Source organism: Lissotriton vulgaris, chromosome 6, assembly GCF_964263255.1.
Source record: "Lissotriton vulgaris chromosome 6, aLisVul1.2, whole genome shotgun sequence".
In the NCBI taxonomy this organism is placed as follows: domain Eukaryota; kingdom Metazoa; phylum Chordata; class Amphibia; order Caudata; family Salamandridae; genus Lissotriton; species Lissotriton vulgaris.
This window is the reverse complement of record NC_141694.1, coordinates 1587852202-1587874007: the sequence shown is the minus strand read 5'-3', so window position 1 is coordinate 1587874007 and position 21806 is coordinate 1587852202. Positions and strand designations below refer to the sequence as shown.

Genomic DNA, 21806 nt, shown 5'->3' with positions numbered 1-21806 from the left:
CTGAGATTAACACTGGAAAAGCAACTGAACGTGCAGGTACACATCAGCTTTGCCACCAAAGGAGAGAACTTCCACATGAGCATCTTAAGAAAAATAAAGCCCTTCCTTCCCCAGGATGACCTAAAGTCTGCAGTTCAAGCTTTACTGATTCCCAGGTTGGACTATAGGAGTGCCACTCTTTGTGGCTCACCCAGAGCTACGTTGATGCCACTAAGGGCCTCTCTTAAACCTGCTGCTAGACTCATTACAGGATCAAAAAGGAACAATAACGTCCCTCTGCACCTGAAATCACTGAACTTGCTTCCATATGAGGTGAGGATTAATTTGCAACTGGACTGCATGACAAATAAAGCTCTCCATTTCAACACTCTGAGGTACCGTGGAAACAAAACGTGAGCTGTCTGGTGGCTTTAGAGCATACAGTAGCACTAGCTCCTGCTGAAACAACAAAAATCACATAGAAAGAAAACATATAACCGAACATTCTCCGGCATGGCCCCGAGAATCTTGAACACTCTTCCTCTTAAAATCAGAATGAATTCCACACTTGCCTAATTCAAGAAAGAAGTCAAAAGGATACTGATGAACACATCCATGCCGTTAAACAAATGATCTATACTCCAGAGCTTTATCAATCCCTCACCTGCACGCATGCATACACCTAGCAAACTATACTCTTACTTTGTACTAAAGGTTACTGTCCACCTGGATCCCATAGTTTGCTCTCTAGGAGAGATGCCCACACCTTGTCCATACGTGTTGATATTGTTGTTACCTGTATGCATGTCGCCTTGATCATTGTAAAGCACTCTCATGCCCTGCAAAAAAATATGGTGCGTTTGTACCTTTCACTTTGATGCAGGGCTGAGCAGCAGGGTTACTTAATTCAAATTCCCATAAATGAGGCTCCTAATGTTTTTTTAACAAAAGAAGCCCTGGGTAGGATCTGACACACCCACCAATCAGCGTGACAATCTCACTTCCCACTCACCAACCATATATTTCCTAAAGTCAAATCAGAAAAGAACAATTTGGAAAATGCAATTCCAAATAGCAACAGCAAAGAGTTTCTTTTTTGCTTCAGAATATTTAATATTAAATAATATAGAAAGATTGTGTGGGCTGCTGTCGTATCTTACCCTCCCACACTGCAGCCACTCTAAATTAAATGGAAACAAACAATGCAGAACATGAATGTCCTTAAAAAGCATTAGTTTTTAATGTCGACAGAAATTAATTTATGGGCCTTTTAAAACTTAAAATACAGTACAAAGGGCCTCATTATGGATGCCAGTTGAGCGAGCATCTGATTGACATCGTAGTGGGAATGGGACACCTTACAAGGAGTCTGAGGTTGCATGTGCCGAATTACAATGCAACTGCCAGCACAGCAGTAGGAAACATGCCATTTACTGTTGCGGCTTGTGCTGTTGGCCGGAAAAGGGCAGTAGCACAAACCGCAATAGTAAAGAGTATGGTTTCAAACATCTATGCACTGTGTAGTGCCTGGCACAGAGTGCATGGATGTTTGGGGGGGCACCACATGCGCCCCCCTGGGCCCATAGCAGAGGCCCACAGGTGATGGCGGCCCTGCTAGGGCCACCCAAAGTCCCTTTCTATCTGCCATTACATGGCGTTTGGACCGCCATGTGAAGGCAGTGGGAAAAGAAATATCGTAATCCCTACAGTGAGTCCTCTGCAGGCACCACCCCCATTGTAGGGCATTACCCTCTGACGGACACTCCGAGGGCCTCTTTGAGCCTGTCGGAGGCTTCAGTTGGTCGCTCAGTCCGTTGCCTCGCACCGCGGCCCCAGATGTCGGGCTGAACTCCACCGAGAGTCCAACATCGTAATCGGGCCCAAAGTTCTGCTACGGGATTCCATGTTCCGACTAATCAACCTTTCTACTTCTTCCAGGTTATTAACCCTATACTTATTTTGGGCATTGTAACTTTAGTGATTTTCTTCCAGTGAAAAAGTTGCATGGCATTTGGTATTTGCTGAATGTTCTTTGACTTTACTGGTCTGCAGAATGTACAATTCACTTGCAAATATGCCATTCATAATTTCCTCCTGTGTGAACAATAACAATTTTCTAGCCACAAATCAGCCATTCTCCTAAGAAAAACTTGGCAAATAGGCTACAGTTTTTTGGCACACGCTTGCACTATGCATGCGCAAGTCACAAACGGTAAGCACTCAGACATACAAAACGCACACAATATTCTAAACTCTATTTTACTCTGTGTGTGTCTGGTTTCATAATGAACACGGATTATTTTTAAAAAACACACACATTTGGTCCGATCGGTTTAATTGGAAATCAATTTTAGAGCCGCTGGGTGATGCATATGTTCTTGCAATGGCCGATCGGTAAAAATGTTGGTGCACAATAGCTTTTGCACCACAGAAAATGTTTGTCATCTGACTCTTTTCCGCAGACTAAAACTATACATACTGCTTCATTTTAACATTTACGTTGCAAAACCAATCATGTGTGTCCATTTGTCGGTTTGGCCTTGAACAGAAAGCATCCATTGTTGAATGAATATAATTTTGGAAAAGTCAAGTAAGAACATTTTTTCACAAACTGTTTTAATATTTTTCACAAATCAGTCACGATTAGCTCAATTCATAAGGAAACAATTTAGTAATGTAAAAAACTAAACAGTCGCTAAAATAATTGCAGAGCAAGCAGTGCAGGTTTTAGTGCTGCTTTCGTTCATGAATAAAGTTAACATGGTTCTAGTGAACGTGTAATTTTAAGCAACAAAAGTAGCTTATTTGGGCCTAAAGTTGCTTCCAAGAGTGCACATTTCTTAAGGAAGGCATGAAAATAAGTCAACAGCAAAAAGCCTCTCCTGCTCCTGAAAATCCATCGATATGAGCACATTCTTGAGGCATTTCTTTCTGCTAGTTATATGAAGATTCAAATAGCCTGTATAATTTCCCAATATTTCCTTGCTGAAATAGGACAAGGATACAAAGAAATATCGATCAGTGATTATCACAGTAATACCTCATATATGAGCACTTTTTCTACCTCAGCGAATACAATTTACACATTTAAAAACAAAACAAGACTTGTGTTCTTCATTGTGTGGAAGAACCAAGCCCGCGGTTGGCGAGAGTGCCATTTTCAGCAGAAGAAAATTAAGAGCTTGAGCAGTTAGTAAAAGTGTACTTATACTTACAGCAAAACAGAATGGAAAGACCGTATCTTTGAAACAGCAGGCACAAGCTGAATCCCTGTGTTTGAGATTAACCTAGAAAAATCGAACAAAATAGGGGTCATGAGAGCTCTGTGGTGGCTGGTGTCATTTGAAAATGGTAGGGCATAAAAGTTGGTTGTGACTTTTATATAGCGAGCGAAGCGACCAAGCTTAGGGCCTTATTATGATTTTGGCGGTGTGGGAGTGGGACCTCCCCACTTTCCACACTGCCAAAACCCATGTTTGAAACACCCGCCAGATTAGGAGTTTTTTCCTGTCTGGCGGGCAGATCTTTGGCGTTCCCAGGGCGTTGCCTATGAATTAGGCACCGCAATAGAAACGTCAAAGGCAGTACCTGCACTGCAGGGACTGCTGCAGTCAATGCTGTGCAGGTACTGGTGTGCATGCATACCAGGGGCACATGTGTGCATCCACATGGCGTGTGGCACAAGGGGGCTCTGTAGGGCCCCCTTTATTTCATAACGCCTTTTCGTGGTGGTTGCACCGCCGTGAAATGTGTGACGTGAGGAAACTTGTGCTATGCTTGCATATTGCGGCTCAGGAATGGTGGTTCCCTGGTGGTTGCGGAGGGTGCGGTGGTCCCAGGGTGGCCCAACCACCCTACTGATAATAGGGCAGATTCAGACCGCTACCGTGAGTCAATGTTCTTGCCACAGTACTGTTCAGCATTACAGTCACTGTTAAATCAAGCACCAAACCAACAGTTAACACATACTTCTGGTGACAGAAAGTTTGGTTGATAGACTGATTTGATGTAACAAACTCCAAAAGTAAAAAGGTTGCATAGATTTCGGTGACAAACAAAAATCCAGTTTAATTGCACTTGGATTTGTTAGTATGTGATAGAACTCATGCAGTAAAAAAAGTTATTGCTTTGATTTCTTATTTATTTCTATATTCGGAATTACTGTCAATGCATCTTACAGAGAAAGATGTATTACTCAAGTTACCAGATAAAGTCCTCTCCCCAGAGTATAGTAATACAAATAAATACAAGACTACTGACACTACTTGGCTGCCATTTCTTTACGTGTTGTTGCCAATATAAATCTGCACTAAAGCTTTGCTGTGTCTGTAATTATCTCGCTGCTTCTGTTTAGTTAATGTTTTACAAATTCTTGAGTGCTCTTGGGCTCACCTCTGTAGGTTTGTAATTCATAGTACTCAGGGCAATAAATGGACATAAACATAACATTTGATTTGATGGTTATTTTTGTCTTATGCATGTAGATGTCTTTTACTTCTTGGGTTCACTATTTTCAAAATCAACAATGGCAGAATCATTTTAATATTAGTATCGACTGTCAAAAAGCCGAGCGTGTGCTCTGCTCACTCCGAAATAAAACTGTCACAAACCACGGAAGAAGGCGGGGTTTGTAATATATTTTTCAGAAAGCTGAGGAGTTGAGAAATAGCAATATAACAGGGTAGTATTCTCTCTCTCAATGCCGATATTTGTTCGAGAGAGCACCCTGCCATCCCATGATGTTGGAATAATAACCCTCAAGTCGACAATGCTGTCCCCTCAGTGACACTGTGCTCCCATAGGAGATTGCTCCATTTGTAAACATCATTGGTATAAACAATGCAGCCATGATCTTCCGAAATGCGAATTCCGCAGCTGAGATGAGGCAGAACCGCATTAACATTCAGGGGCGGCTCCGCCATTGGTGCAGAAGAGTGTTGCCCCATTTAAAAACACCCCAAAGCCCCAGGAACATAAAATGGTTATTTATTACCATTATATTTTAATTCCCCCTCCTGAACAGAGCGTCACAAGCGGGGCAGGGCTTCTGAGTGACAACAGCATGTCACTAAGCAGGGGGGAGAGTGGACTTGTATGGCACTGTTTAAAGTGAGCATTTGTTATTGGTCAGCAGTCTTGAGACGCCCCCCTGGAGATGCCAGCCACCACTGTGACCCACTGCCTGTATTTTTTAGTGTTTTCAGGCAGGTAGGACCCCTGGACCATCTCTCTGTCTCAAAAAGAGACAAGGGTCATCACAGCTTGCTCTTCCTCTTCACTGGAAACTAATTCCTCCCCCAATGCTACACTCACTAATCCCGGTGATTGAGCACTAGTGGGTGCTTGGGATTTCTTGGGGCACCTAAGGGCAATATGGCCCTTCTCACCACACGAGTAACACCTGGGGGACCCCAGATGTCACCCCCACCCTTAGGGGGCTGAGACGTCTTAGGTTGGGGGTGCTGGGACTCCTTTCCCTCTGAACTGTTTTGGGGCCCTTTAGAGAACTCCTTTCGGTTACCTTTGTCCCCCCACTCTTCTGCTGAGGACCATGTCCACCTTTAGCTGTCATACCCACAATCCCCTTGTGGACCCTGGTGCTGGTCCAGGGGTCCACCTCCTTAGCAAGCTCACTGGGATCAGTTAACTTACTGTCCATAAGATGTTGGTGCAGCTCTTGAACACATAGAGTGCTCAAGTACTCCCAACGAATTAGATGGTACAACCCTCATAATCAGTAACTTTGCTGTCCTTTATCCAACCTTCCAGTGCATGCATGTACAACCTCACCCATTCAACCCAAGTGTCTGAATCATACTTCTTGAAATTCCTGAACTTCACTCTGTACTAGAGCCCATACTTGAGGCATAAGGCCTCTTTCATATTGGCATAGGTCAGGGTACCCGCCTTCTCTAAGGGTGGTAAGACATTCCTCCCAGAAGCCTCAAAGTGTTTCAATAGGCCCGTCCACCAGTTCTTTTTAGGCATGTCATTCATCCTCAATGCAAGCTCATACAATTCAAACCATGCATAAATATGCTCTCCCTTTTGGAAATTCTGCACTAAATCCTTGGGTATGTACACCTCACCCCTATGCACTGGCTGTGCGCTGCCACTATTTGACCTGTACTCCAGTGGCTTGGCCTTGATGTCCAGTTCCCTCATGCTCAACTCATGAGCCAAAAACAATTTCCTTTCTTCCAAGGAATGAGCCCTTTCTCTGCATTCTCCTTGAGCCTCATGACTTCCAGCTCATGCTCTATGCTCCTCTGGTTCTCCTCCGACTCCTCTCGGAGAGACTTCCTGTGAAATGGATGCTGGCGGCCCTTGAGGCTGTCCTTAGCACAGGCAAGTCCTGTGACCTGAACCCAACCCCTTGTGCATCCTCATCCATTCCTCCATCCTCTGGCTCCTTAGCTCCTTTGGTCTGCCACCAGGCTTTTAAGGCCTTCTATAGCTCATCCTTCTTAGCGCTACTCCTTGTGGGACATCCCAAATCCTTGCAAAATTGTTTGAGTTGATCTACCTTGAAGGAATACAAATCCTCAATGTGAATCTCCAATTCTGCCTTCTCACTTGCTGCTTTACCATTTTGAGACATGATGTGTGGATGACTCAAGGATCAGATCAAAAATAGAACCAAAAATAAAACACAGTATGTGGTTGCATAGTGGTCTGCACTAATCTAGTGATGTGCACCAATCACTGTGAGTCAAGTACAAATACAAGTTCAAATCCTCACCGCTGACCACCAATGTTAGAAATGAGGGTCTCTAGTTGGCAGAGGTAGGTACCTTTGACCAAATAGGGATCCTTGCTTCTAGTCAGGTAAGGGGCATACACACTTTAGATAACCCCTGCTCAGCCCCTTGGTAGCTTGGCACGAGCAGACAGGCTTATTCCAAAGGCAATGTGTAAAGTATTTGTACCAACACTCATAGTAAAATAGTGAAAACACCACAAATGGAAACCACAACAGTTTAGAAAAATTAAATATATCTTTATCTAAACTACCTAAGACTAAAACGACAAAAATCCAACATACAGTTACTTATTAGAATGTCTTTAAAAAGGTTGTTGCAGAAATAAACATGTAGATGATAAATGTAATAATCCTTTATCATCATGTAGATGATAAAGGATGAGTAACGCAAAACAAACAAAAGGGGCGCAGAGAAGGTGATGCGTCTATTCTTCCTGCACTCCGGTTCCGTTGCGACAAGTTGGCGCCTCAATGCATTGCGATGATCCGGTCCAATGGGACAAAATGGACTCCTTTACAGCGATGCGACAACGTGGAGGCAATGCATGCATGCCTTGCGGTGAACTCAGTGGTTTTCTGCATCACGACGGGCCCTGTGACACACTTCCCTGGTGATGAGACGACACCCTCGGCGTCTGCGACACGCTTCTCTGGTGTTGCGGCGGCACGCTTCCTCAGCGATGCGGCAGCACTGTGACACGCTTCTCTAGCGATGCCACGGCACCATCTGTGGCGGTGGCACGCTTCTCTGGTGATGCGGCGGCGACACGCTTCCTCAATGATGCGACAAGCGGCTGCTGTGGTGGCGTCACGCTTCTCTTTCGTTGCGTCGCGCTTCCAGTTCCCAACAGCAAAAAAGCCTCACACACAGTTACCCGCCCTCCTGGCAGACGGGAACTCCCAGCAAGGAAGTTCAGGAAAGCTGGGGGTGAAGTCCTTTTGTGCCTGGGACTTAAGAAACAGGAGGCCTGCTCTTCTCACGCCCCTGGAGGGTTTTATTCATATGGACACAGCACACAGCAAAGTCCTTCTTCAAACAGGGGACACAGCACAGAGCAAAGTTCCTTTGTCCTCTCCTCAGTAGAAACAACAAACTGCATGCCAACCCCAGACACATACCAAGGGCACTACTTCTCCTCAGTCTCTTCAGCTGATCTTCCTTGGCAGGGATGCCTCTTGATCACAAAGTAGTCTAACATTCAGGGGTTTCAGCTCTCATATTTATAACCCAAAAGTATTTGTTCTCTACGTGTGAAGGGTCGTGGACCCAGTCCAAAACAGTTCTGGGTGCACTCTGCCATTGTACATCGTCTTTCTTTGTGAGTGTGGGCCAGGGCCATCAGACACACCGCAGGAGGTGAAGCCAGCATTGTGGAAGGCAGGCACAGCCCTATTCAGGCCGAGGTGCTACTCCTCCCAACACTCCAAATGCAGATAGGTCTATTCAGCCCAGTGCTCACTTAACCAGACTCCTGGAGCCACCACAGCCCCTGTCTTTCTGAAACCAGACAGTCAATCCACAAAGAGACAGACGCACACAGAAAGGTTGAACAAGAAAATAGCCACTTTCTAAAAGTGCTATTTTCAAACTCAGTATATAAAAACATCCTTCCTAAAAGATGTGTTATTAAATTCTGAGTTCAGGGATACCAGATTCCAATTTTCTATCTTGCCCCTATGAGAAGATATGCAGGTAAACATTTTCCACAGCATTCTCCAATTCTGTCCTATGGGCAAGATAGCCTTGCAATAGTGAAAAACGAAATTTGCAGTATTTCACTATCAGGACATGTTACCCACACCGGGACATGTGCTACCTTTCACATACACTGCACCCGGCCCCAGGGGAGTACCTTGGGCCTACTACAGGGGTGTCCAATGTGTAAGAAAAGGGAGGGGTCAGGCCTGGCAAGTGGGTACACTGGCCAGGTCAACAGGGCAGTTAACAAACTATGAACAGGCAATGCAGTGGCAGGCCTGAGACCTCTTTTCAGCGCTACTCATGTGGGTGGCACAATTAGTGCTGCAAGTCCACTAGTATCATTTGCATTACATGCCCTGGCACACTCAGTGCACTTTACGAGGGATCTACTTGTAAAACAAATATGCAGATCTTTGTTAACCAATCACAATATCAATTTACACAGTGAGCACTTGCACTTTGGCACTGATCAGCAGTGGCAAAGTGCCCAAAGTATCTAAACAGCAAAAACGAAATCCAGCACAGTGTCAAAAATACAGGAGGTAGAGGCAAAAAAGTCAGAGAAACCACACTAAGGATTCCAGGTCTAACAGGCATTTTAGTTCATGTTGGAGTAAACCACCACAGTATCCGCATGCTTGGGAGACCTTCTGGCAAATATTTTCTTTGTTGTCATTTTCATGTCAATCACGTATTTGATTGGTTCCAACTTGGTGAGGTATGTAACCAGTAAGGATTTGATGTGCGAGGCCCATACTTCTGAAAACTCATGAATATGAGAAGCCCTAATATGAACATGAAAAATAGCCTCATTTTTGGCCTCCTCTGGTTCAATCTTTCCAATTTGTCAAATTGCAACCTTGAATCTGTTTGATTGGTCAGTCTGCATGTGAGGTGAGCACCACACAGGTCTGCCAAACAACTTTGAGGTGCCTTGAACGAAGCCACAGGTGAACACTCCTGGATGGATGAAGATGAGAAAGCAAAATATAGGAAAGACCATACACATTCATGATGTAAACTTCTAATTTACAAGTGAGTTCTCACATTAATAGACACAGGTACTACAATGAGCATAATGGCACAGAGGGGCTAGCAATTACTCATAGAATGCATTTGATGGTCTGAACGGGTCCTTTGGAGCCTTGGTTGGCTTGTCTCAAAATGCAGGATTTAGAATCTGCTTCAGGCAGTGCTTCAGAATTTCTGTTCAGTGCAATGAGCGCAGCATCTGCATTATCTGTTTGAAAGGTGGTGGGCTGAGTTTTATAGGAAGATGGACTATGTCAGTATCTTTGGTCGCTATTAGATAGCTTTGCAGATGAGTGACCCACCCCCATCGTATACATGCTACAGAAGAAGGAGCATAGATTATGTCAAAAGTCATGCTGGCAGTTTCGGTTTTATAGCATCATTGTCCCATTATGGCTAACTCAGCATGCTTTTGGGGTTTATGTCAGTGCAAGGTGGAGGTTTGAATTGTACCCAGACAGAGCAGTATATTCAGTGCATGTATATCCTTTCAGGACAATGACCTTGAAGAGATTGCCAGAAGCAGCAAAAGGAAACCGTTTCCCCACAACTATGCATAGAGACATAGAATTTGGCATTTCACACAATCGGCAGGGGCTTAGTGCCTGTGGACATTTCCTTAACATTGGTGTTCTCTGTATGCTTGGTGGAGGATCTTCATGCTCGATCTTGTAGTGTATACAAAAATAACAAGTTGGGGGAAAATATATGTTATGCTTGAGTTTTCTGCTGTACTGGCACTTTGTCAGATTCATAAAGCAGGAAGCACTGTAGGGTGAGCAGATCATGAGCGATTCTGACCTCACACTAAAGAGGAGCAACAGCAAGGCCTCATTGACCATTCCATTGTCAGAATTGCAGGGAGGTAGGGCCAAGGGGTCTGTAACTTCCACTTGCCTGAGGCTCCAGCTGTGCAACCGCTTGTGTCAGAAACAGCTTTGCAATTGAGCGGGTACCACAATAGCAAGCGAAATCAATCTTCACCACCAGAGAAGAGAAACTTGGCCTGATGTGTCTTAGATAAGCAAATGAGTATCCACATAGACATGACTGGCTTGTGGTCATCACTGCAGACATGATTTCTTGGGAGTCATGGTGGGAGCAGCAACAACAGAAACTTACCTTGTCTCTTATGTCTTGTTTTGTTTGGCTTTCTTTTATTCTTTCTTCTTCATTGTATTAGCCTCTTAGCTGCAAACAAGTGGCTACTAAAAAGCCCAAAGGTAAAACAAGAATTCATCTACGTCATGGGATTGTGGGTAACAGGATGCATGATGTCACCTCAGCTGCCCCTGGTGAATGGGCATCCAGGCATATGTGGACCATCTAGCATACAGCAGGAGCATACGAGTGTTGATTATGTGTGGCTGTAAAATACATCTTATTTACAGCAAAGACACTTAGCTCTAGCTTTTTTTCTCACATAGAAAGGACATAAAGTGTAGTCATCTGTTGCAGACCACTGAATAACCAATTTAACAATACCACCAAGGCCAGCAGCAGAAGCAGGCTATTCAAATCCCGTCACAAGCATCTGCTGATTAAATGAAAGTTATTACAACCCATATTGTGGATTAGAACCAAACACATCTTTTGATAAATTGCTCTGTATGTGTAAATTCAATTATCATATTATTTTAAAGCTCATTTTGTTTTTATAACCTTGACTTGCATTTACTACACTTGCATATTTATTTGCCAGTTTATGAACTGAACACAGGCAGCATTTGCAACATGAACCAGGCCAAAAAGGCTCAATTCTTATTTTTATGAAACCAAAATTCATGTCCTTTATAGTTAATGTTCACAAAGGAAATTAATAGACCTTTTCTTCCTGTTGTAAAATACATTTATAGTTCATGTGAACATCAGAAAATGCATCAGCGGGTTCATTTTTATAACATGCCATGGAATTGTGCATAAACATACATTTTCCGTATGCATTTTATGTCTTCTGGCCCCCAGTGGGACCCCGCATGCCAAGTTTGGTGAGCTCAGGTGGACAGTTAAGGAGAATAGCTGACAGGAATGAGCTCCTCGTGCCATAGATGATGATGTAACCAGACATACTCACAGTGTATAAACTACCATATCAGGGGTATCCAAACTTTTGTGTAGTGAGAGCTACTTCTAGTGAGATACTGAAGGCTAAACAACTCATTTATTGTTACCATTCACCTTCATGCCCAGCACCATTGACTTTAAGCCTGATGTCCATACAGCCAGATACAATGGTTTGAACAAAATACTTTGACTGGGGCACTATAACAGGACTGCCGTGTGTGTCAGTGAGAGGGTTGTCTTTGGGGATGTGTGAACATGTGTGGATATCAAGGGAATAAAAGTGAATGGGTGACTGAGAGCCTATGGTGTATGTACTTGTGTTACTGGAATACCTTTCACCATATGTAGGACCATTGCATGTATAAAACAAATATATAACCATTTTCTTTTTCAAATTTGAGAAATTATAGTTCCGAAAATGTTCTGCAAAAATGCTCATGATATGGAAAGCATTTCTATACTTTAAAAATCTACCCCTTTAAATAATGACAGTTTTTTTCCCAGTATAAATATGGCACCATGCCTACCATCCACTGGGAACAAGATCCCTACTATGTAGAAAGGCAACACTTTGAAATGGGAGAAAATTATATTGAATAGTTAACTTTATGCGTAATGGTTTCCATAAAACTTATAATTTAAATAGAATCCCATTCCCAAGTGTCACATTAACAAACACTAGGCATCTTGCTCCCAGTGCCCTATTTATAACAGTAAAACACAGCCATTTGATCAAATGGGAGGAGTTTAAACTGAAGAAACATACTTCATCAAACATTAAGATGTAATTTGCTTAATTGAAAGTTGAGAAAACATTAAGATTGAATGTTCCATAGAAATATTTTTCTTCACTCTAAATTTTTACCATTTATAAAAGAGGACTATGTTTTTCAGCTATAAATATGGCACAGTGTTTACTGGCTACTGTGAGCAAGAGGCCTGCTGTTGGCAAATGAGGCACTAAGAAATGGGAGAAAATGAAAATGAAGAGTTAACTTAATAACTACGTTTTTTTTCATTTACATTTTCTACCATTTCAAAGCATTCAGAAACATAATTTTGTCCTCACACACCAATATTGAGTTGACAAGAACTTCTTTAAGAATGAAACACCTAAGTGCTTCAGTTTTCCACCCTTGTGCCCTGGGTCATAAATCTGACTCCAGCACTTTTCATTATCAGGCTCTGATATCTGCAGCCTGAAGATAATATTGTAAAATAAACATAGACTTCCCTTAAATTTAAAAGAACAATGTGACTCTGTGCCTTTTTATAAATTATTTAAGGCTGCTAGCTACTCTGGAGGTGTCAATGAGCTACTTGTAGGGTTGGAGACACCTGTACCACATGCTGATATTCTACTTGGCTTCTGGTCATAGCCCATTGTTAATGGTAACATTTGTTTTCTCAATTCTGGGCAAATGCAATGTTTGTCTCTCAGGTGGGAGACTCGTTGCTATTGTTTAAATGCATTAAGTTCACCTGAATCTTTTTTTAGATCTCTTTATACAGATGAGTTAGTTTGATTCTTCAAGGGTGTTAACGCCTGTAGGTCTAGTTTATACACTGTAAATGCATTGTTAAAGGGAGTAGGGCCTTCTTATAGATTGCTATAAACAGAGCTTTAAATGGGTGGGTACTGTCTGGTATTAAGTACTAGCTAGTCTTTAATTTGATAGGGAGAGTACCTCCACTTCTCAGCACTGCTGCAATCCATTTACTTGAAGAGTACCGGCACTTCTCTGGGGCAAACGGGTACTGTGAATACTTGCTCTTTTGTATTTTCATCAAAGCACTGGCTAGTACCAAACTCTGTAGCCCTAACTGTGTTTATTGTTAAGTGTTCATGTAAGTGCATGGACATGTGATTGTAATGGCATAGATTAAGGCCGGCAGGCACCCAGAATGTTACACAGTACCTTGCAGATTGCTGAAACAGATGAGATTTAGGGGTACTGGAATACCTTTAATCATTTTTGGGACTGTTAGATGTATAATACAAACACATACCCAATTTTAAATGGGAGAAATGTAAAGTTCAGAAAATGTTCTGCAAACATGTTTCTGCAAATAATGGCTGGATTTTGCAGTTCTAAATATGGCGCTGTGTCTACCAGCTACTGGGAGCAAGATGCCTACTGTGTGCAAAAGCAACACTTTGAAATGGAAGAAAATTAAACCGAGTTTTGCAATGTTACATTTTTCAGGGTATGTCATTGGCACCCCTTATAGAAAGGGTTTGTAATTGTTATTTAGACCGAGCACTTGTGTTTATACTGTTTGCTAACTGTATATGATGCATGTAAATTTGCACTTTTTATGTGCAGCATTACTCTCTTGCCTCTTCTGTTGGCTGTTTTGTGTATTATTTTGCCTCCTATGGAGTTGTTGGATTGCTCTCAATTAGCACACATTCAATTTTATGTCATAAAGGCATTCTATACTTAAAGTAAAAATAGTTCCCTTTATTTTTTTTAACCCCTTCCATGCTTATGACGAGCCCAGCTCGTCATGAGGCACAGTGGAGCTGTGCTCATGAAGAGCTCTGCTCATCATAACGGTCTCGGTACGCCCAAGCCAAATTGATTCCCCGCCTATGCAGAAGAATCAATCAGTGGGCGGAGTCGTGACAAGCCCAGCTTGTCATGAGCACAACTCCATTGTGCCTCATGAAAAGCTGGGCTTGTCACGAGCACTGCGGCGCCGCGGTCCCCCACCCCTTGCGCCATGGGGGAATTCCCCCACGGCGAAGGGGTTAAACCATCTTCGCTAATATTTTTGTCGGGACTTAAGTATCAGTTGTCTGATCCTTGCCTTTAGAAGGCCCCCTGTTGTGTTTTACTTGCAAATGTCCTTTATTCAAATGTGTGTCTCTTAAGTCTTGATTTTACAAGAGAGGATGGTATGTTCACCAGAGAAGACCAACCCTGTGCGAAGTTGCATGGCAGAGTCTGGTGGCAGAGACGGAGCAGTTGGAGCTCTGCAGCCCTGGAAACGGTGTCTAATTGAGATCAGCATAGTGCTGGAGAGTGAGAACGTACTGTGAGGCCGTTGTGCCAATGTGCTGGTGTCCCTGAAAAGAAAAAAGTAGGTGAGGCTGGTTTTGGGAAGGCGCAATGCTGGAAGGTGTGTGCCCATTACTGGAGGGCAGTGTAGGAGAGCTCTGTGCTGTGAGGGGGATTGTGTTGGACGAAAAGCCTGAAGTGTGGCATGTGCATCTGCAGCGTGAGCACCATGAACCATGAGCAGCCAGGCAAATGGCCAGGGCGACTGTAGCACCATACCACAAATAAGACCAAGCTACGAAATGTGCCAGGTAGCGTGAGGAGCATGTCTACTGTTTGATGCACAAGTCAAGAGGATTTTTGAGCGCATCAGCTGAGGAGTAATGAGCACATCAGCGGAGGAAATGTACATGAGAAGAAGTGCATGGGGGCAGCATTTAAATTGCTGGGACTTTTAATAATATTGAAATTAACTTTGCATAGTAGTAATTGGTAAAAGAAAACTCACACGTCTGTGCATGCATCAGTGCCTTTGCTGGCAACTGTGCTTTTTGTGCATAGCCACGAAGGAAGGATTACCAATCAAAGATCATGAAGTGCAACAGGAAGTTGTACTCCAAGAGAGACTAGACCACCAACTCAACTGAAAGTAAATAACAGTGAGGCAGTCTATCATTGCACAGACCATTAGTATCAGTATTTTAAAACTTTCGAAGGAGCTGGATGCGGAAGAGTGTGCCGACTGTGGCTATTTTTGTTTTGTTGGTTTGCTATGTTTCTTGATGAGAGTGACTACAGTGACTACCTTTGTTATTTTGGAGTATTGGGGCTTTGGAATAGTTGGATTAAATCCAGCGTTAAGTATGCAGGCTAATGCAGCTCCCACTGGGTTTTTGATTGCTTTAGGGGATCCTAGTCTGCCATGGGAGAATTGGTTAGAGACCTATTTGGAAGCACTGGGGAAACATTTTGTAGTAAAAAATAAGTTTGTTTTGCTGAAGCAAATCTTGGGTGTAGAAGGGAGGAAAGTATTGGACACATTAACTTGCAGAAATGTTGTCACAGAGTAACGAGGAGCAAGAGGAGGAAGATGATGAGGATGATAATGTGTTTAATATTGCATGAAGGCATTTGAAGTACAACTTTTGGGAAAAAAGTCAATGTAGTGGTGGAGCGTCAAACATTTTTTTCAAGCATGCAGTCTGAAAATGAGTCTATATATCAGTATGTGACTGCACAACATACATTGGACATCACCTGTAATTTCTGTGGTCTCCATGAAGAAATCATTAGAGATCAGCTTATAAATCGTACAAGGAATATGAGGGTACAAGAAAAGTTGTTAAGTTTAAAGGATCCATCATTGGAGGAGGCCATTGCTATTCTTTCTTGTATAGAAGACACTTCACGGTATGTGAGGGATTTAGAAAATGTAAACAAGGAACATAATAAGGAGGAAAAATACAAAGAGAGGGAAGTTAAAGATGAGAAAAGAAATGAAGGAATGCAACGACCGTGTCATATATGTGCAATAGTTAGGCATATGGCGTTGTCAAGTAACTGCCCAGCTATATAGGCCAAATGTTTTAAGTATAACAGAATTGGACGTTTTGCAAGAGCGTGTAGTCAAAACAAATTACAGGGAAAAGTTATTGTAAATGATATACAAAGTGCTAAAGGTGGAAAATATGAGAATTCATCTGATGACGATTTTGAAGTTTTAATGTTGGATGAAGGTTCAAAAGAGGGACCTGATCAAGGGTTCAAGGTTAACAAAGTGGATAAGTCGGATGATAAGCTTCCTAGTCCTCCTAAAAGTGTTTATCAGTCAAAAATGTGTCAGTGGATATGTAAGCAGATTCATGTTCTCCTTATATGGTCATTGATAGGGGAACTTGGGAAGACTTGAGGAAATAAGAACTATCTACAACTAAGGTTGAATTAGCTGGGAATGAAGGAAAGATATTGCCAGTTTTGGGTGTTTCCAAGCCAAGTTACTGTTCAAACAAAGAGAAATCAATTGTTGCATATACATGTTGGTGAAAGGGAGATGTTTGCTTGGGTGGAGAAAACAAAGAGCCTTGAATATTGTCCTAAATACCAATGCAGTGAATCAAGTGTTATCAGTGACTCATGGTGATGCAAAGGTATGGCAATATATGTTGACAAACTTGTTTGGAAGCAGACTGGATGGATTTATGTGATTTAAATAAAAAAATGTGGGTGGGCCCGCAATATTATACCTAACATAAACGAGTTGTTGGCTGGAGTGAAAGGGGGAAAAGTCTATTTGGCACTTGATTTATCAAATGTATACCACCAAATATTATTGCAGCCAGAATTAAGACAATTTAGCTCATTCATAACACCAGAGCAGGCATACAAATTTATGTGGGTGCCATTTGGGATGGCTTGTGCCTCAGCAGTATTTCAAAGTGTCATGCAAAGACTACTGGGGGAGGTAAGAATTGTAACAAATTTCCAGGATGACATCTTGGCATGAGCGGAGGACAGGGTAAAGCACATTGAGTTGTTGAGGAAGGTGTGTAAGATTCTGGAGGATGTAGGTCTAACAGTGGAGGTGAATAAATGTAAGTTTGCATGTCAGTCAGTAAAGTATATAGTATTTAGTTTTGGATACATAAAGTCATATGTGTTGTTGGGAACATATTTAAATTGTTATTGTTATTAGGAAGGGGGATATGTTGTATAGTTGATCTAGAACTTATATAGCTTATGCAGAGTGATGTCATAAATTAATGTAATGTTTACTGTGCCATCAAGGTGAGGAGAAGGCTAACAGTTGCTGTCCGTGCTGCAGTTGCTGTCCTGTCTTGCTAGAGTTGTTGCACATTTATACTTGACATGAACGTGGACGTTGTCATTACTAATGATATGCGTCACGTCCGCTGGTCTAAAGTCGTAGTCATTCAGGAGAATGTAGATTTTATAGCTGGCAAGCTTACTCAGGCAACAAGTGATCTGAAAGGTGCAGTGAATGAGGAGTGCCCAAATATTGGACTTGAAAGTGGAACCAGGATACATGAAGCTTTCTTTAAGGACCTGCGAACGCTGTTTGTTAAGCCTTCCCTACAAAGTGGATCATGTAACTCCCACCCTCCACGCTGGTATTCAGCAGACTGTAGGCAGGCTCGTTTGGAGTTAGGTAGAGCCCTTAAAAATGGCCTGAGTGAAAATGTGCGTACAGCTAGGGCAGCGTACAAATCTGCTGTCTTTAAATCCAAGCGTTTGCGGGATGAGCAGAGGTGGGCAGACCTACAAGAAGCAGGATGTCATAAAGATCCCCAAAAGTTTTGGAGTGTCTACAAGGGGGGTGTGGATAGCAATTCTGACAAACCACAGAACTGGGTCCCGCAGGACAAATGGGTACCCCACTTCAAACCCCAGTTTGCTATGGCAGTAGGCCAAGATTCTCTCATCGAGGCGCCTTTTACCCCCTTTCTGGAGGATCCATTCACCTTGGGGGATGTTCAGCTGGCATTGGACAACGTTGTTCCTGGTAGAGCGCCAGGAATTGACGGCATCCCAGCTGATCTATCCCTTGAAGATAAAGATTCTTGGGGCCCATACATACTATTATTGGCAAATGCGGTTGCTAGGGAGCACCAATCCCCCACTCATAGAAAGGGCCCGAAATGATTCCAGTCTATAAGAAGGGGGACAAATACCAGCCTGGAAATTATTGACCAATCAGCTTGATAGATACTACCCAGAAGATCATTGGTAGGCTTATTTTAAATAAGGTTCAGGTTTGGGAAAGGGATCATAGCATCTTGTCTCACTTGCAGGCTGGCTTTTGAACTTCCGTTAGCAGGATCGATCAGGTTATGCATTTTACTATGTTATACTGGAAGACTGTGCTAGCCTTTATGCCGCCTTTATAGATCTAAGGGCAGCATTTGACTTGGTCCCTCGCCAAATGTTGTGGAAAGTGCTTGATGATATGGGTATGCCAGGGGAACATTTGTCTTTAATAAGAAAGCTCCACCAGGAGAATTTTGCTCAGATTAGGTGGGGTAGTCCTGGCAATGTTACATCTCGGTTCCCAGTCGAAACAGGTGTTCGCCAAGGTTGCATCCTGGCTCCAACTTTATTTTCTTTATATATAAATGATGCTGCAAAAATTTTAATTGATTCTAATGTTGATGCTCCTATTCTTGCTGGAGGTAAAATCCCTATATTAATGCTTGCAAACGATTGTCTCATAGTCTCAAAGACCCCGAGCGGATTACAGAAGGCTTTGACAATTTTCGAGGACTTCTGCGTTGCTCGCGGTTTGGAAGTTCACGTTCTTAAATCTAAGTACATGTCTTTTAATGCGCCTAATGCTAATAAGGGTACTGTACATATGAGTAGCGGACCACTTGAGAGGGTACAGGCATTTAGCTATCTGGGCGTCTGCATCCAACAGGACTTGTTCTGGGGACAGCAGATTGATCTGGCCACCTTGAAGCATCGTCAGCTCTCAGGATCATTGAGCTTAGAGCATTCCAGATCCTTGACCAGACCAATAACTCCGGTGTTATCGGTTTATAATAGCAAGGTAGTTAGTTCTACTCTGTATGGCGTGGAAATGTGGGGTAATGAAAAACTAAAGGGGATGACTGTCTCAGAAAAAACATTTTTTAGAAAACTAATAAGGTTACCCCAAAGCTCCCCACTGAATCCCCTATTTTATGACCTGGGCATAACACCAATAGCTCTAATTGCATCTTTGCGCCCAATTCTATATTGACGGCGGATTTGGACTACACCAGTACTGGAAACATACACCAGGGGGCTCCTGGATGTGATTAATAGTGACGGTTCCCGGAAAGTCAAATGGTTGGGACATATCCGAAATCTTTTGATCGATTTAGGCCTAGGTGAATTGTGGGAAGATCCATTGCATGCCAGGTTCCCTCCGAAGAAGGTACTCAAGACCTTGTACTGAAACTTGGTGGCCACAAAGATCTTTAGTACCACCCCTTCACACTCTCTTGTAGGTCTATTTCTAGAAATCAAAGATTGTCCCAAACTTGAGGAATTCTGGGATGTCATTACAAAGCCCCTTGCCGTAAGCTCTACTCCCAGCTAAGAGTGGGAAGCCTACCAGTAAGGGCATTCTCTAATAGATGGACTAGTGGGGGCAAGGTGGCTTGTCCGGCCTGCTCAGATGTTCCTGAAACCATTGGCCATCTTTTGTTTGAGTGCCCAATGTATGCGGCGCCGAGTCGAAACTGGTTACGACCAATGTGTAGGTTACTGGGAACAAGGAGAGGAATGATTGCAGTTAGAATCATTCACACTAGTCCTAATATGTTTGTGTACATAACGGTGGCGAAATTTCTAGGATGGGCATGGACGATTAGAGCCCGACTCCTGAAAGTATAATATATTAGCTAACCTCGTAGGCCAAGTATCCTTGTTAATAATTGTGTAGTAATATTATGCACATTTGTACTGTTAATGGAATGATTTTATTTAGTTATTTTATGATTTTTTTATAAACTGACTTTAAATTGGTTTTATCTACCAAAATTTATACATGTACTTTTTATATATGGAATATTCTTTTATGACAATCGTCGAATAAAGCTTGCTTGACTTGACTTGACATGAAATAAGCATTCATAAGGAAACTGATGGTGCATTATTGTTTCAGTCTCAGCATGTTGTGAGGTGCCTCACTAATGTTTCAGCTAATCACCTCAATTCGTCTATCCCCCCCAATTCCTTTGCCTGTCATCCAGCCTTACTACCTGATGCCTCTTGAATGCCCATTACTGTTACTTGGCCAGTGGTTATTCACCAATCTCTATAACAGGCTAATAGCAACTCTTCTTCCCCAGCAAATTGTCTCTTGGTCTAACTCCAACAAGTCTTAAATGTCATAGTGCGCCCTGTGGTGCTGCCTGAGATTAAGCTTGTCCAATAGTATGTCTTGTTCTTTAACCTTCTTCCTAAACCTGCGCCTTTTACCTATGTTGTCCACTCTGGACCCTGATGTTCCCTCACTTTGTGCAGATCTGGGAAGAAGACTAAGCACACCTCTTCAAGTACTCTCTAAGAGCTGCTGGCATGCTTGGTATTTCTCAGCAGAGCTATCTTTCCCATTATACTGAGTGAATGGTACATAGGAAAAGTACAAAGGTGCAAAAGAAACAAGCGATCCTCTTATTTCCCTGCCTCCCCCGACGACCTGATTGGTGTGTGCCACTTAAGTATGTATCTTGTTCTTTACAGCAACAAGCACTCTAAATGAACAAGTGCCATAGAGTTTATCCTGAATGTTGTTTGTGTGATGGTGTTCATCCTCAATGAGCCTGATAGTGGGTTGATGTCTGTTAGAGCGAGAGAGAGAGATGGCGTTAAACCTGCATACATGTGTGCTGGTGTTTTGAGGGGATTGGTGTCAGTACAACGCAGATTTTTACATCGCATTCCGTTACAACGGAATTTTTACAACGCAGGATCCATTACATCGGATGCCATTACAACGCATGGCATTACATAGCAGATGGTATTACAACGCATGGCATTACATCGTAAGTATAGGTAAGTATACCTTTTTTAAAAAAATGTTATTAAGTTAATTTAATTAATTGAATTTAATTAATTTAATTAAAATACATTTTAAAATAGCCATTAATTTTATTTAATAAAATAATATCTATTTAATAAATGTAATTTTAAATGGAAATAATTTAAATTAAAATAATAAAATTAACTTAATGAACATATTTTTATAATTGAAATTAAATTAAATTAATTGAAATAATTTATTTAATTTAATTAATTTAATTTAAAAATGTAATTAATGTAATAAAATTAATTTAATTTATTAAATATATTTTAATTAATTCAAAAATGGTAAATATAATTTAATTAACCCAAAACACAAACCTACCCCTGAACCCTAAAAACACCCCTGTACCCCAAAACCCAAACCCTGCCCTAAAACCTAAAAACACCCCTGTACCCCAAAACCCAAACCCTGCCCTAAAACCAAAAACACCCCTGTACCCCAAAACCCAAACCCTGCCCTAAAACCTAAAAACACCCCTGTACCCCAAAACCCAAACCCTGCCCTAAAACCTAAAAACACCCCTGTACCACAAAACCCAAACCCTGCCCTAAAACCTAAAAACACCCCTGTACCCCAAAACCCAAACCCTACCCTAAAACCTAAAAACACCCCTGTACCCCAAAACCCAAACCCTACCCTAAAACCTAAAAACACCCCTGTACCCTAAAACCC

The 21806-nt window shown here is 42.3% G+C and overlaps 1 protein-coding gene across 3 annotated transcripts in view; it reads right to left on the bottom strand.

Moving 5' to 3' along the window:
* Nucleotides 1-21806, bottom strand: part of FSHR (follicle stimulating hormone receptor) — a 1773743-nt gene that overhangs the window by 472460 nt on the left and 1279477 nt on the right. For all 3 annotated transcript variants that reach the window (XM_086927758.1, XM_086927760.1, XM_086927759.1), the window contains exon 5: nt 3195-3266. In XM_086927758.1, the coding sequence (XP_086783884.1) occupies nt 3195-3266 (72 nt within the window). The remainder of the gene's footprint in view (nt 1-3194; nt 3267-21806) is intronic.